Below are 16,808 nucleotides of genomic sequence, written 5' to 3'. Positions count from 1 at the left end.
CATTTGAAGGAAAATCAACAAGAAATACCAAGCATGGAAACAAAAGTCATTTGAAAACAAATAAACAAGAGGGCCATGATGGCCCTGAGGTCGCTCACCTGTGTATAGGGCCCCGGAGCGGGGCCAGTTTAAACCCAGGGCTTTTATTTGAACAAACTTGGAAGACACTTAGAAGATGTTTCACAATGTTAAGTTTTTATTTCACAATGTTAAGTTTTTACTACACACATATAATGAAAAACAATGATCTCTCCTCCCCCCCTTTCTGGCAGGGCCAATTTTCACCCTAGGGCTTTTATTTGAACAAACTTGGTAGACATCCATAAGAAGATATTTCATGCTAATCATCTAAGCTCTAGCTCATTGGGTTTTTTAAAAGAAGATTTTTAAGTTTTTACTATACACATATAGTTAAAAACAATGACACCCCTGAGGCGGGGCCAGTTTTGAACCCAGGGCTTTTATTCAAACAAACTTTGTAGACACTTACTAGAAGATGATTCATGCTTAATATCTAAACTCTAGCTATTTGGGTTTTTTCAAAGAAGATTTTTAAATTTTTACTATATGCAAATAGGGAAAATCAATGACCTCCCCCCCCCCCCCCAGGGCGGGGCCAATTTGACCCAAAGGCTTTTATTTGAACAAACTTTGTAGACACTCACTAGAAGATGTTTCATGCCTCATATCTAAACTGTAGCTATTTGGGTTTTTTCAAAGAAGCTTTTGTAAGTTTTGCTATACACATATAAGGAAAATCAATGACCCCCGGGGCGGGCTTATTTTGACCCCAGGGCTTTTATTTGAACAAACTTGGTAGACAGCCATTAGAACATGTTTCATGCTAAATATCTTAGCTCTGGCTCTTTGAGTTCTTTACAAGAAGATTTTTTAAGTTTTTACTATATGCATATAGGGAAAATCAATGACCCCCCGGGGCGGGGCCAATTTTGACCCTAGGGCTTTTATTTGAACAAACTTGGTAGACACCCATTAGAAAATGTTTCATGCTAAATATCTTAGCTCTAGCTCTTTGGGTTCTTTAAAAGAAGATTTTTTCATTTTTTACTATTTACATATAGGGAAAAACAATGACCCCCCGAGGCGGGGCCAATTTTGACACCAGGGATTTAATTTGAACAAACTTGGTAGACACTCACTAGAAGATGTTTCATGCCAAATATCTAAGCTCTAGCTCTTAGGATTTTTTAAAAGAAAGTATTTAAAGTTTTTTCTTTCGGTTGCCATGGCAACCAGAGTTCTGCATGGAATTAAATTCTTTGAACAATTTTTAAAGGTGACCACCAAAGGAACATTCCTGTGAAGTTTGGATGAAATTGGCTTGGTGGTTTATGAGGAGATGTCATTTAAAGTAAAAGTTTACGGACGGACGGACGACGGATATACGACAGACGGACGCAGGACAAAAAGCGATCACAAAAGCTCACCTTGTCACTTTGTGACAGGTGAGCTAAAAAGGCAAAAAATAAAAGAGGTAAGATAAGTTAACAAAAATTTACAAATTTCAAACCTCTTTATATCTCTTCTCCTTTTCAAAGACAATTTTCTGTTCCAATATGGCTACTGAATAAACCCATGACAACTTCAAACATAGCGGAATAATATGTTGTATTAGCCAGATAAATCTGAAAACAAACATTTATTGTCATAATTAACACATTTTATAAGGGGAGGTAACAAGTGCCTTAATTACATCAATTTCATTAGGAGATAACAAACCCTTCACAAAATAAGCTTTACTTATGGAGGTGAAGTTATAAATGTCTTAATAACATAATAATAGCAACAATAACTTTTACTCATCATTCATTTTTATAACAAGTACAAGTTGTTACTAAATCACTCATAAATTACTAAATTAATGTTTTCATTATTATAAATTGAATTGTACATGAAAAGTCCAAAACATTTTAGAAGGTCTAAGACAGATTAAAACATTTTTATTGATTAATGTAGCTTCAATGTAATTATCAAAATATTGAATTCCAACAATAACAGAGTATCAAGGGAGACAACTCACGCATCCCACAGCCAACACGGATATGGCATTCTGTGTAGGAAAGTTCCTGGTCTGGTTACCGGCTTTCCAACCTGTATCTCAATAATTGCTCTCTCTACCAGGTCCTGTATGAATAAAGTTCCTGGACTGGTTACCGGTTTTCCAACCTGTATCTCAATGCTCTCTCTACCAGGTCCTGTATGAATAAAGTTCCTGGACTGGTTACCGGCTTTCCAACCTGTATCTCAATAATTGCTCTCTCTACCAGGTCCTGTATGAATGAAAGTTCCTGGACTGGTTACCGGCTTTCCAACCTGTATCTCAATAATTGCTCTCTCTACCAGGTCCTGTATGAATAAAGTTCCTGGACTGGTTACCGGCTTTCCAACCTGTATCTCAATAATTGCTCTCTCTACCAGGTCCTGTATGAATGAAAGTTACAAAATATGATTACAATAATTCCAGTATCAGTGATAGTCACATTGTAATCTTAAAGGAACTCAACTGAGGTCCAAAAAGCCTAAAACCAGAAAATCTGAATTTCTTATATACAGTAGAAAGCTTGGCAAACTGAAAATATATTGTAAAAGATAAATAAAATTATATAAAGAAATAAATTGAAACTTGTATTTTCGAGCTATTCACAGCACAATATGAGTGAAAAGCATTGCATCACTTTTTAATTTGAGTTATTTTGCACAATAAGAATAATTATTTTGGAAAAACGGAATGAGAGAATGATATAAAATTTTGCACACAACTTATTGCTCTAGACCTTCATCAAATGGAAAATTAATCTCGAAAAATTATTTTCAGCCTCCTCATATCAAAAACTTCAGTGGAGTCCCTTTAAGACACATATTAATAATATCTGTCATATGTTGTGGTTCGGACCGGAATATCTGTCCCGAGAGGACCGGCCCATTGGGCGGTCACGAGGCTTGCCATGGGCGGATTCCTGATATGTCAGATATTTTTTCTTGCATATTCTGCCATATTATTACATATTTAAAATGGTTAACCTCAATGATATAATGTTCATGGAAATTAAAGTCATTTCATCAATAACTATTTTCTTACAATAGCGTATGAACTCACAACTTAAATAACAACGGCGAAATGACGTCATCCTAAGCACATATTTCCCTTCTAAAACGACATCATTTAAAAGCGGTTCATTCATAAAGTGCGTTAAAATGACGTTGTTGGTTGGCAGGCGACTCATCTGGCACTCTCATTTGTCTGATCTTTTAAAGGACATGTGACGGCAGTGTGTCCATGTGATAATTAAAGTTCTCGAAAACCAGCCCTGAAATATAACAATAAAAATATGCTATCAGTTATTATGATAAAATATATACTTGTATATAAAACATTAAGAAATTACACTGCTTTATAAGGTATTATAAACATTACATCACATGCTCTAGACAAAATAATTTTCTATGAAAAACAAGCAATTATCATAGTATTGCAAGCAATCCATAAGTCCCCTACCGGTATCCAAGCAACATTCTGAAGGGCCATTGGCCATTCACTTATGTTTCTATTTTAAGTAAATTTGTTGAAAAAGTTCTTTAAAAGTGATCACAGGAAACAGTTTTTATGTACAGACAGACAGATGGACTGAAGAAAACTCTAAAGTTATTTTTTAAACATCCCTGTTATCAAAATATAACATTTTTAAAAGCAAAAATTTTTAAAAAGGAGATAACGATGTCATACATGATGTGAGTGTAACAAAGAACAATTAGTAATGAAGGTATAAATATTGAATGTTTATTTTGAATTTGAAGTAAATGAAAGTTAAAAGAACGAATAGGAAAAATTAAAAGTTTAAGGAGGAGATAATTCTGGAAATATGGATGCTAGATTTAAAAACCTTGTCATATTATTATGATGTGGGAGTTTGAAGAAAATCCTATCATGATTGAAGAAGTTGGGGTAAAAATTACCAATTTCTCAAAAAAAAATCTAAGTTCAAAAGGGGAATAATTCTGGAAATAGTCTTGCTAGAGTATTGAACACTCACAAATGTTGAGTGATAATAAGAAACATTTATATGAAGTTTGAAGTAGATACATTCAGAAAAAAAGAAGTTATTAAAAAAAAACAATGTTTTTTCCATGAAAATTTTAAGTTAAAGGGAGGTAATTTCTGATAAATTTTGTGCTAGAGTTGTAAACCTTGTCACATATGATGTGGTTGATGACTAGCAACTTATATTTAAAGTTTGAAGAAAATATCTTAAGAAATAAAGAACTTAAAGTGAAAAAACTTAAAAACTAGAATCAGATATCTTGAAATTCAGTCTATTTGTTGCCATAGCAACCAGAATTTTCAACATAGGAAGATAAGAAAAGGATGTGCATAATTCCCATACTGCCATCTACCCATATGTCAAGTTTCATAAAAATATTTTCAGTACTTTTTGCGTTATCACTGGATCCAGGTTATGTGTAAAATTTGGCATATTTTCAGTCTATTTGTTGCCATAGCAACCAGAATTTTCAGCATAGGAAAAAAAGAAAAAGACGTGCATAATTTTCATACTGCCATCTATCCATATATCAAGTTTCATAAAAATATTTTCAGTACTTTTTGCGTTATCGCGGGATCCAGGTTATGTGTAAAATTTGCCATATTTTCAGTCTATTTGTTGCCATAGCAACCAGAATTTTCAACATAGGAAGAAAAGAAAAAGACGTGCATAATCTCCATACTGCCATCTATCCATATATCAAGTTTCATTAAAATATTTTCAGTACTTTTTGCGTTATCACTGGATCCAGGTTATGTGTAAAATTTGGCATATTTTCAGTCTATTTGTTGCTATCATTCCATAGCAACCAGAATTTTCAGCATAGGAAAAAAAGAAAAAGACGTGCATAATCTTCATACTGCCATCTATCCATATATCAAGTTTCATAAAAATATTTTCAGTACTTTTTGCGTTATCGCGGGATCCAGGTTATGTGTAAAATTTGCCATATTTTCAGTCTATTTGTTGCCATAGCAACCAGAATTTTCAACATAGGAAGAAAAGAAAAAGACGTGCATAATCTCCATACTGCCATCTATCCATATATCAAGTTTCATTAAAATATTTTCAGTACTTTTTGCGTTATCGCAGGATCCAGTTTTGTGGACAGACGGACTGACGGACGGACAGACGGACGGACAGACAGACGGACAGACGGACGGAGGGTAAACCTAAAGTCCCCTCCGGTAAACCGGTAGGGGACTAATAACAAAGAGCAATAACTCCAACATTATACAAAATAAAGTGGTGGTTCTTTTTCACTTCTTTATGAGATTTATCCACCAATTAAGTTTTATAACTTTTGAATTATGCCACAGTAAAAAAAAAAGAATGAAAAAAAATACAAATGGTTATTAAGCCAAAATTATGCAAAAGGGAGTTGTGATTCTTGTGTACTGCATTTTTGTAATAATATCTATCCATCTATGAAGTTTCAAAAGAAATAATTTTTAGTTCTACCTCAGCATAAATTGAGTATGAAAAATTGCAAAGGGCAAATTGCTAAAAATTAAGCAAAAGAGTTATTTATCTTGAATTATGCACTCATTCAAAATTTGCTTATCTATAAAGTTTAAGTTTCCATTGCTTGTTGAGATATGCTCTGTACAAAAAATAAAAATAAATAAGCAAGGGCAATAACTCCAATTATATGTAACAGAATTATTATTCTTAAGCAAGAAACTAGAAGATGTTTATCATTCTAGGAAGTTTCAAGTTGATATCCCAAATAGCTTTTGAGTTATGCTCTAGACAAATAAAACCCTGACATCTTCAGGGTCCGAATTTAGGCACGCAAACACGCTAATAGCTATAAAAGTCACTCGCATATATTAGCGAGTGAATGAAAAAGGACCCAAATATATAAAAGCCTTCTTTTCAATAAATGTTTGTGAAAAATTTGAAACAAAACTTATAAAGCCTCAAAATAAAGATAGTCACGCGCATTTTCGCTGTAAATACAATTGCGGAAATCGGATTGTTTGGGGGTTGCCCATTTTTTGGGCATGTGCGTGAAAAAATGACGTCAATCGGTACCCGCGACTACGATTGGTAGATAATTATGTAACCGTCTCTGATTGGTCTTTATAAATAGACATGTTCTGGAAAATCCGATTCCCGTTATGCTTGATTTTTTTGCACCTGCAGACAGTGTATCTAAGGTATTTATATTTAATTACATTTACTGTCTATTTATTAACCAGAATGGAAAGATCATTATGTAGTTATAAATATGGTCTTGCCCCTTTCTGTCCATTCTGTTTATCTTGTAATGTCCAATCTTTTATATGGTCTTGGGAGTGGGTGGGGGTGCAATAAAAACTGCCTAGCTAGGCTACTGTAGGGAGGGGTATCGCCAATTTTATTTTTTTTTGGTTGTAGAAACTGCCTAGGCCCACATTTATTTAAGAAGGCTATCACCAGCATTTACATTCTATTTCAACATTACATGATCCATGACATTATTCTCTCATAATGAGGTCAGTTTTTTTCAGAAGCTTATGACTGTTGTCATTTATAACAACCACCTTATCCTATGCCTCATGTGAACTTGCATTATCAACTATGAAACGCATCAAAAGTGACTGGAGATGTTACCTTGGTGGGGATATGATGGACACTCTTATGACAATTTCTGTTGCCAACATCAGGTTCAAAGACTTTGATCCTAGACCAGCAGTCAGGAGATGGTGGCTCAATGGTCAGAGAAAGAAGAGGCCAACTACCACTCCATATGGCCCAAGAACTTGATATGATTTGTACATCATATGTTAATAAATTTGCGTTCTCAATTTCTGCTAGTCACTTTTCATTTTAGCTAGTAAGCATAAAATTCACAAGCTAATTTTAGCTAGTAGTAAATATTGCTAAATTCGAACCCTGACATCTTAATGGATAGACAAGCTGATTCCCTTACAAATTTAATACACAGAAAATATTATTCTGCATTCACAAACCAAAATACATTTGTATGTTAAAAAAATTAATAACAAACCTGCTACAACTGTGAAATTATCCTGGAACTGTCTGTTTAAGAAATAATATTCTAGTTCATCCTCAGTACTGAACCCAGCAAAGATGTTCATATTCACCAGGTTTAGCCATGCACAGGCAATGTTGTCCAGAAATGAGAACACTTGGCTCAAGGTTGAAATTTCCTCTGTGTTCATTCCAGCAAGGTTTCCACTCTGAAATAAATTTTCCCAGTTTAACAATGAATAAATTTCAAGTTATTACAGACTAATACATTGACTGTGTTTAACAATGAATAAATTTCAAGTTATTACAGACTAATATATTGATTGTGTTAACAATGAACAAGAATTTGTAACAGAGTTACCAACGTCCCCCGCCCCGGGAGTTTTATATGAAGCATAAAATTGTGCTATTTCAAAAGATTGAGGTATGGATCTCAGGACATTCAGTCCAAAATTATGATCAATGCTAGATCTGCAAATGTAACAATAAATTTGTCAAAAAAATAAAATGAAACACGGAATTTAAAAATCTATCATGTTAGCTTTGACCTCTAAGTGTGAACTTGACCTTGGAGGTAGGGGAGCAGGTGTTGTGCATGACATAACGTCTTATTATTGTGACTATTTGTGCCAAGTTATTTCAAAATCCCTTGAACTATGAAGAAATTCTAGATTCAACACAAAATATACCCTATAACAGACTATGTTGATTTTTGACCTCTAAGTGTGACCTTGACCTTGGAGGTAGGGATGCAGGTGTTGCGCATGACACATCCTCTTATTATAGTGACTATTTGTGCGAAGTATTTTCACAATCCTTTGATCTATGAAAAAATTATAGACCTGACACAAAATATACCCTGTAACAGACTATGTAAGTATTTGACCTCCAAGTGTGACCTTGACCTTGGAGGTAGGTGACCGGATTTTGCGCATGACACATCATCTGATTATTGTTAACAATTATGGCAAGTATTTACAAAAGTCCTTCATAGATAAGAAAGTTATGGACTGGACACGACATATACCCTCAAATAGACAATGTTGACCTTGAATGAACAAGTACGACCTTGACCCTGAAGGTACGGGTCTGGTTGTTGCGCATGACACATTGTCTTATTATAATAAACATTTGTGCCAAGTTATCTCAAATTCCTTTGATAAATGACAAAGTTATGGACCGGACCACGAAATATACCCTGTAACAGACTATGTTAATATTTGACCTCCAAGTGTGACCTTGACAGTTGAAGGTAGGCAACTGGTTTTTTTGCGCATGACACATCGTCTGATTATTATGAACAATTATGGGCAAGTATTTACAAAAAACCCTTCATAGATAAGAAAGTTATGGACCGGACACGAAATATACCCTGTAACAGACTATGTTAATATTTGACCTCCAAGTGTGACCTTGACCTTGATGGTAGGTGACTGCTTTTTCCGCATGACACATCGTCTGATAATTGTGAACAATTATGGCAAGTATTTACCAAAATCCCTTCATAGATAAGAAAGTTATGGACAGGACACGAAAATATACCCTGTAACAGACTATGTTAATATTTGACCTCCAAGTGTGACCTTGACCTTGAAGGTAGGTGACTGGTTTTGCGCATGACACATCGTCTGATTATTGTGAACAATTATGGCAAGTATTTACAAAATCCTTCATAGATAAGAAAGTTATGGACCGGACATGAAATATATCCTGTAACAGACTATGTTAATATTTGACGACCTCCAAGTGTGACCTTGACCTTGAAGGTAGGGTGACTGCTTTTTCCGGCATGACACATCGTCTGATAATTGTGAACAATTATGGCAAGTATTTTACAAAAATCCTTCATAGATAAGAAAGTTATAGACCGGACACGAAATATACCCTGTAACAGCCTATGTTAATATTTGACCTCCAAGTGGTGACCTTGACCTTAAAGGTGGGTGACTGGTTTTTGCGCATGACACATCGTCTGATTATTGTGAACAATTATGGCAAGTATTTACAAAATCCCTTCATAGATAAGAAAGTTATGGACCGGACACGACATATACCCTCAAATAGGCAATTTTGACCTTGAATGAGCAAGTGTGACCTTGACCCTGGAGGTAGGAATCTGGTTGTTGCGCATGACACATCGTCTTATTATAATAAACATTTGTGCCAAGTTATTTAAAATTCCTTTCATAAATGACATAGTTATGGACCGGACACGAAAGTGTGACGGACGGACAGACGGACGGACGGACGGACAGACGGACTGACGGACAGACGGACGGACGGAGCCTATTTCTATATCCCCCTTTTTTCTTCGAAAAGGCGGGGGACAATAAATTTCAAGTTATTACAGACTAATACATTGATTGTGTTAACAATGAATAAATTTCAAGTTATTACAGACTAATACATTGCCTAATTTGGGGTTTAGAAAGGAGAATTTTTCTCTATGCTTTTACCAGTCTCTATTTAAGCCTAATACCATGCTACATGTATATATGTACTTTTGATATCTTTTAATATACATAAAGAACAAAAGACATGAAAAGGTGCCAAATAAAATCTTAAATGCCATAGGAACAATGCTACAATAAACCTGGAAAATGAAAGATTCCTTGAGAGCACTTAAAACTAAACAGGTAAAAAAGAAGATTGATTGAGATGAAGTATTGGGCACCATTTTATAGCTAACAGTTTACAAATTGAGTGTTCTAAAATTAATATATATATATATATATATGCCTTGTCAGAATGCACACACTTGCTTGATTCTATACTGTAACATGAACAAAGTACATTTGTAAAGAATTCTAACTGGTAATATGTCCAGAATGATACACTTGATTTATCTTTACTGTAACATGAACAAAATACATTTGTAAAGAATTCTCACTGGTAATATGTCCAGAATGATACACTTGATTTATCTTTACTGTAACATGAACAAAATACATTTGTAAAGAACTCTAACAGTCAAGTTAGATAAAAGCCAGCCAGATGAACAAGAGCATATCCATTACCTGCTCTCCTAAGAAGAGGCATACAAATTGAAAGGGAAACAAAAACCACGAGAATTTATATGAAAAAATTAGTGACAATGTTTAAATGTGTCTATTAGATAAGGGCAGTAGATATGTTTAAGTGTGTCTGTTAGATAAGGGCGGTAGATGTAATGTTTAAATGTGCTTGTTAGATAAGGGCAGTAAATATAATGTTTAAATGTGTCTGTTAGATAAGGGCAGTAGATATAATGTTTAAATGTGCCTGTTAGATAAGGGCAGTAGATATAATGTTTAAATGTGCCTGTTAGATAAGGGCAGTAGATATAATGTTTAAATGTGCCTGTTAGATAAGGGCAGTAGATATAATGTTTAAATGTGCCTGTTAGATAAGGGCAGTAAATATAATGTTTAAATGTGTCTGTTAGATAAGGGCAGTAGATATAATGTTTAAATGTGCCTGTTAGATAACACGCCCGGCAAACTGTCGCTCCACTTCAAAATTGTGGTGTACGGTAAAACGAGCGAACGGCATTTCCGAGATAGAGCTGAAGATCGATTAAAACGCCTAATTGTAAGTATTGTTCATGTTTTTGTCTTGTTATTCATTTAAGTTGTATTTTTTTCAAAAAACGGAAAATGTAGTTCCGTGTAGGATTGATTTAGGCTTCCAATGATCTAAGCTGTTACAAAAAGAAAATTATATTAAGCCAGGGAGAACTTTTCTCCCTGACGAAGCGAACCACGATTTGTAGAATATTGAACTTCCCAACCATAGAAATGCCATACCCTTCAGATTTCTTGAAAAAGTGTATTAGTAAATTATCAACCCGTAATAAGAACTTGTCCTTCGTGCAAAATAAATTACTCCTGAAGGATTTCTTAAATTTGTAAATCGATATTTTTCGAAAGTAGTGGAGCGAAAGGGCAAGAGATGGAGCAAAAGGTTCGATGTTGAGCGCAAGGCGATATTATTTTGACGTATTAGGAGGAGCGTAGTCTATGATTTTTTATATATAAAAGCTATGGAAGTTAAAATAGACGTGATCAAGTGTTGAGACAGATATATATATACCTTTTAAAGACAACTAATTAAGTGTGATATCCTTTCAACGACTATAGCGTAATAAATGTAATCGCGAAGGTCATTGTGACAGAAAGTCATTGTGAACTGAACTCGGTAGTAGTGATCCATTTAATTTAATGTGTTCCATGCATTGCATAATTTTGTTTCTGTTCTGCACCTTGAATATCTAACTTTTCGAAAAACATAACATTTTGGCGTGAACAATCGCGTTACACGTCCCTGCTCGGAAACATTTGTTCGCGGTAGAACTGAAAATTTTCGATTTTGTCGAATTTGCACGGACACACGTTTTTAAATGTACATAACTGTGTGAAAAATCATGATTGATCTCGGAATAAGTGGCATCCTGTATTATGCCATGCATACATGTGTATGATTCAATGGTCGGGCCTCATCCAAATTTCGAACATAAATAATGGAATCTACACGGCAGCCATAGGTGACACCTTCACGATTACATTTATTACGCTATAGTCGTTGAAAGGATATCACACTTTATTAGTTGTCTTTAAAAGGTATGTATATTTCGGTCTTAACACTTGATCATGTGTATTTTAACTACTATAGCTTTTATATATAAAAAATCATAGACTACGCTCCTCCTAATATGTCAAAATAAGATCGCCTTGCGCTCAACATCGAACCTTTTGCTCCATCTCTTGCCCTTTCGCTCCACTACTTTCGAAAAATATCGATTTACAAATTTAAGAAATCCTTCAGGAGTAATTTATTTTGCACAAAGGACAAGTTCTTATTACGGGTTGATAATTTACTAATACACTTTTTCAAGACATCTGAAGGGTATGGCATTTCTATGGTTGGGAAGTTCAATATTCTACAAATCGTCGTTCGCTTCGTCAGGGAGAAAAGTTCTCCCTGGCTAAATATAATTTTCTTTTTGTAACAGCTTAGATCATTGGAAGCCTAAATCAATCTTACACGGAACTACATTTTCTGTTTTTCGAAAAAATACAACTTAAATGAATAACAAGACAAAAACATAAACAATACTTACTATTAGGCGTTTAAATCGGCCTTCCGCTCTATCTCGGAAATGCCGTTTGCTCGTTTTACCGTACACCACAATTTTGAAGTGGAGCGACAGTTTGCCGGGCGTGGATAAGGGCAGTAGATATAATGTTTAAATGTGTCTGTTAGATAAGGGCAGTAGATATAATGTTTAAATGTGTCTGTTAGATAAGGGCAGTAGATATAATGTTTAAATTTGAATGTTAGATAAGGGCAGTAAATATAATGTTTAAATGTGTCTGTTAGATAAGGGCAGTAGATATAATGTTTAAATGTGTCTGTTAGATAAGGGCAGTAGATATAATGTTTAAATGTGTCTGTTAGATAAGGGCAGTAGATATAATGTTTAAATGTGTCTGTTAGATAAGGGCAGTAGATATAATGTTTAAATGTGAATGTTAGATAAGGGCAGTAGATATAATGTTTAAATGTGTCTGTTAGACAAGGGCTATAAAAACATCCTTTGTTACCTTTACTTTGATTCAATCCATCTAAAATAAACAACAATAAAATGCTCTTCCACAATGAGATTATGTCGCTAAATGATGGCAACAATATAGGTACACCTGTCACACTAACAGTTCAATCTAACTAACTGCACACATAGGAGTAAAGTTTTATATACTGTATATATAATAATTACACTTTGAATAAAGTTCTGGAAGAAAAAGGGTTAAACAGTATCGGAACTTAAACCAGAATAATTCAATATGTATAAAATAAAGATATACATGTAAATAACCATTAATTACCAGAGATTGTGAGGAAGTTGTATCATCTGTGCTACACAACTTGTCAACATCAGAACTTGGCACATCTTGTATGCTTGGAACATAACTTGTTATACTGTCCATTAACAAGTTAAAGGGAAATTCTGAAAAATATTGAGTAAAAGATATTTAAAATCTTACAGGAACTTGACTCAGAGGTCCAATTTAAAATCTTACAGGAACTTGACTCAGAGGTCCAAAATATTAGCCAAAAATACATTAAATCTGTGTTTTCTCATATAGATAGAGTGTGGCAACCATAGGCGACAGCTTATAAGGGAGACAAAATACAGACATGTGCAGATAATGATAATTAAAACTGATTACCTTGAGAAATTAGATTGAAAAATTGGTATTTTTTGTGGCTTCATTCTGAGTAGTTTTGTTTATTTCTATGCTTTTCAATCGGGGTCATTTTTCACAATTTGAATATTAAGCTATAAAATAATTATGGAGTCAGTGAATGATCTGAAATTGTGCATCCAAGTTATAAGTCTAGACCTACATCAATGGATATTTATATTTTGTCATATCAAAATATTTAATCTGTCAAGTCCTTTTTACTGGTTCTTTGGAATTCTGAAAGTTTGATTTAATTATTATAAAATCTGAGGTACTTTTGGATAAAAGAAGATTCTGGTGACAGCAATTAAAGGACACCACTGTCAGGAACAAGTTTCCCTAGAAACCTGATCTTAAAACTAGGGCTGGGGCGAGTATCCGAGTACTCGGATAATCACGAATCAAGATAAAAAATCGAGTATGAATATTCGTCAACCAAGAGATCGTGGATCACGATCTTATTTGTTTATATAAATTAACTGTTTCTCACACAATAAAAGCCCCAAAAATGCCAATTTAGTATGGTTTATGCGATGTTTACTTAAATACAATTTGCCGAATAAAGACAGGAAGTAAACAAACAAATAGCATGATGCTGAGCTAGGAAGTCATTAGTTTCGAAAAAGGGATCACTTTATCTTTATTGAGCACTATGTGTTTACATGAAAATAAATAAATGTTTTTAGTAGTCGCTGTATATAGATTTATGATAACATGACATCTATCGAAGAAGGTTTTATCTTTAATAATCGGGATTCAAAAATTTCCGAAATTCTCAAGTTAGGTCAGCGTGACGTCTGCAACAATGGCTTAAAATGAGTCGCGCCAATATAAAATTTCACCAGCAAAATTTACTTCCAATGTTTGGAAACATTAAATTTGTCTGTTCATATTTTTGTTGTGCCTGTTCGGTCAGCTCACCCTGGTATGTTTCACAAACGGCCTTTTCCCCTTTTTTATTGAAATACCTAAGTAATTACCAATTTGCAGGTGGAATTTTTTATATCGGCGCGACCCCTTTCGAAAAACCTTTAAACCTAGTGTATATTTGTATATATGTTTAATGTTTAGTATTGTTTAAAGAAAATAAACATGTTTTCAGAACTTATATTCATGTTTTTATGGGTGTCTTGATAATAAAACATTCGTGGTTCGATTTGTGAATCGTAAGTGCTGAATCATGGATCGGATCTGATTGTCACTTATCAGATGATCCACACCCCTACTTAAAACATTAGGTAACTTTTGTCCCCCCTAGACACTTTAAAGCAGCAGATTTATGCTAATTTTCATGAAATTTTGAAAAATTATTAAGTGTAGTGAACTGAGAAAAAAGATTTCACATACAACCCATGTTAATAACAAAAGAGGTCAAAATAACCATAACTGCGTTAATAACACGGTAGAAGTACATGTATGGTGAAAAATAATGCAAATCAGTGGTAAATCTCACAATATAACATAATTTAAACTATGTAATTCATTTTAATATCTCCCTATTTCCCTGAAAATTTATCTAAATGTACACATGTACTTACAATGAGTCAATGACTTGATTATATCATGAATAAAGCTTAAATTATTTAAATTGATAAAATTAAAGATACAGCAAAAAAACAAAATGAAACTCAATTAAACAATTTCTTTTATACTTCCCTCTTACGCGGACAGTCAAATAAATTTGTCTTAAAGATTAAGGCAACAGGTAAAAAATCACATTATAATACAAAATCCACTTACAAATGGAGGCAGAGTAAATATAAAAGGGAAGTAACTCATTAATATTTGGAAAAACTATCCGTTTAGGAAGTCTCTATATTAGTAAAATTTCAACCTGGTGTTGTTTTTCTCGAATACATTCAATTCATCGCCACAGAATGGCTGTAGAAAGGGTTAAATCCCTGCAGAGGGAAGTGGTTTTGGTGAGTTATTAGTCCTGAAACGAAAGAAGAAAATACCATTATAGTTCTACAAATAGAAATCTACTTTATTTCTACAATTTTATCCCAAATGTAAGAACCATTTTAATGATTTTACACGTCTGATGTCTTGTTAATGTTGATTTTTGTCAAAGTAAGAATAAAATCCGCATATAAATCATATAACGTAATCATGATTAAACAAAATCACGGGGGACTGGGACTGTTACAAGAAGGATGGAGTTCTTATGATAACTTGTCAAAGAGTTCTTGTGATAACTGTCAGGGAGTTTGTTGGAAATCTTTGGTATATTATGCGGTTGTAGCGGCATTTGCCGTTGTGGTTGTGTTGAAGGTTGTGGTTGCGGTTGCTGTTATGTTTTTGGTGTCGTTTGTGATTGTGGTGGCGGGTGCAGTTGGGTTGGCGGTTGCGGTGATGGTTGCGGTTCTGTTGGCGCTTGCGGTTGTGGTGGCGGTTGGGGTGGTCGTCACAGTTTTGGTGGCGGTTGCGGTGATGGTTGCGGTTCTCTTGGAGCTTGCCATTGTGGTGGTGGTGTTGGCAGTTGTGGTGGTTGTGTTGGTTGCGGTGGCGGTTGTGGTTTTAGTGGCAGTGGTGGTACAGTGTTGGCAGTTGTGGTGATGGTGTCTGTTGTGGTTGCGGTTGTGGTTGCAGTGGCGGTTATGTTGGCAGTTGCGGTTGTGTTGGTGGTGGTGGTTGTGTTGGCGGTTGCGGTTGTAGTTGTTGTTGTATAGATATATATACACAAAATCCTTATTCGGTAGTGTGGCCGGACAGCCGGACGGACAAGCTGATTCCAGTATACCCCCCTTACAACTTTGTTGTGCGGGGGTATAAAAATGGAATTAAATACGTTTTTATCGTTATTGCTGACACTGGAAGACAAGTATGGATTTCACAATCTGTTTCATTTTTTTCCCGTTCAATTCGTTATTTTTACGAAAAGTAATGTAATAGCTTTTCTATACATAATTTTCAGATTTTTACTTGAAGAATACGAAAAGTCAGTAATGCATACGCTGTTGACTTTCTAATGTAATCTTAACAATAAATTACCACAACCAAATTTCAACAAAATGCTGCTTAATGGCTTTACTGCTACACAAAGAAATACGTTTATTTCCGTCATGGCTGATATTCGAAGATATTTATGAGTCTTTAAATCTGTTTCTTTTTTCCCCCGTGTATTACGTTATATTTACGTTAAATAGTGTAATGACTTTAATCAATGACATGTAACACTTAAGAAAACAAATTCATATCTTTATTCAAAAGATTTGTATTACAGCGCTTAATTACAACACGTTTACCATGAAACGCAACACATTTCATCTCAAACAATTTGACCGTTAACAGAAGTATTTGCTAATTAGCACCATTTTTAAGGTGCAGACAACCAAATTGCTTCAAAGAGGGGTGTTTTTCATAAATAGTGTTCGTTCAGTTTAAACAGTGCATAAATAACAAACATGTTAGTATTTGCTTAATATTATTATACTTTTGTGGATCATTTTTACTGTGAATAGTACTAGTTTAAATTTATCCTGTAATTTTTTAACTGTAAAATTTATTTTCTTATTTCTGCTGCCGGAAATATATAAGCAAA

At 34.3% G+C, this 16,808-nt stretch overlaps 2 protein-coding genes across 3 annotated transcripts; one reads left to right on the top strand and one right to left on the bottom strand.

The window, feature by feature from the left end:
• Positions 1–1,675: 1,675 nt before the first annotated feature.
• LOC132750137 (ATP-binding cassette sub-family A member 2-like) lies at positions 1,676–15,194 on the bottom strand. 2 transcript variants are annotated; one of them, XM_060740077.1, is made up of 4 exons: positions 15,099–15,194; positions 12,905–13,026; positions 7,057–7,249; positions 1,676–3,329 (listed from the first exon to the last, which is right to left on the bottom strand). In XM_060740077.1, exons 1-4 carry the CDS (start codon positions 15,121–15,123, stop codon positions 3,271–3,273), a joined length of 399 nt encoding a protein of 132 aa, XP_060596060.1. In that variant the 5' UTR covers positions 15,124–15,194; the 3' UTR covers positions 1,676–3,270. The 2 variants fall into 2 exon arrangements, with proteins under 2 accessions (XP_060596060.1, XP_060596059.1); XM_060740076.1 differs by lacking the exon at positions 1,676–3,329 and having other exon boundaries at positions 6,078–7,249.
• LOC132750138 (keratin-associated protein 5-2-like) lies at positions 15,142–15,936 on the top strand. Its single transcript, XM_060740078.1, has 2 exons — positions 15,142–15,190; positions 15,470–15,936. Exons 1-2 carry the CDS (start codon positions 15,142–15,144, stop codon positions 15,934–15,936), a joined length of 516 nt encoding a protein of 171 aa, XP_060596061.1.
• Positions 15,937–16,808: the final 872 nt, after the last annotated feature.

The sequence above is a fragment of the Ruditapes philippinarum genome, unplaced genomic scaffold, assembly GCF_026571515.1.
Source record: "Ruditapes philippinarum isolate M1 unplaced genomic scaffold, ASM2657151v2 ctg7524_1_1_1_1, whole genome shotgun sequence".
Lineage (NCBI taxonomy): Eukaryota > Metazoa > Mollusca > Bivalvia > Venerida > Veneridae > Ruditapes > Ruditapes philippinarum.
Note: the sequence above shows the minus strand (reverse complement) of the source record. Positions and strands in the feature narration are given on the sequence as shown.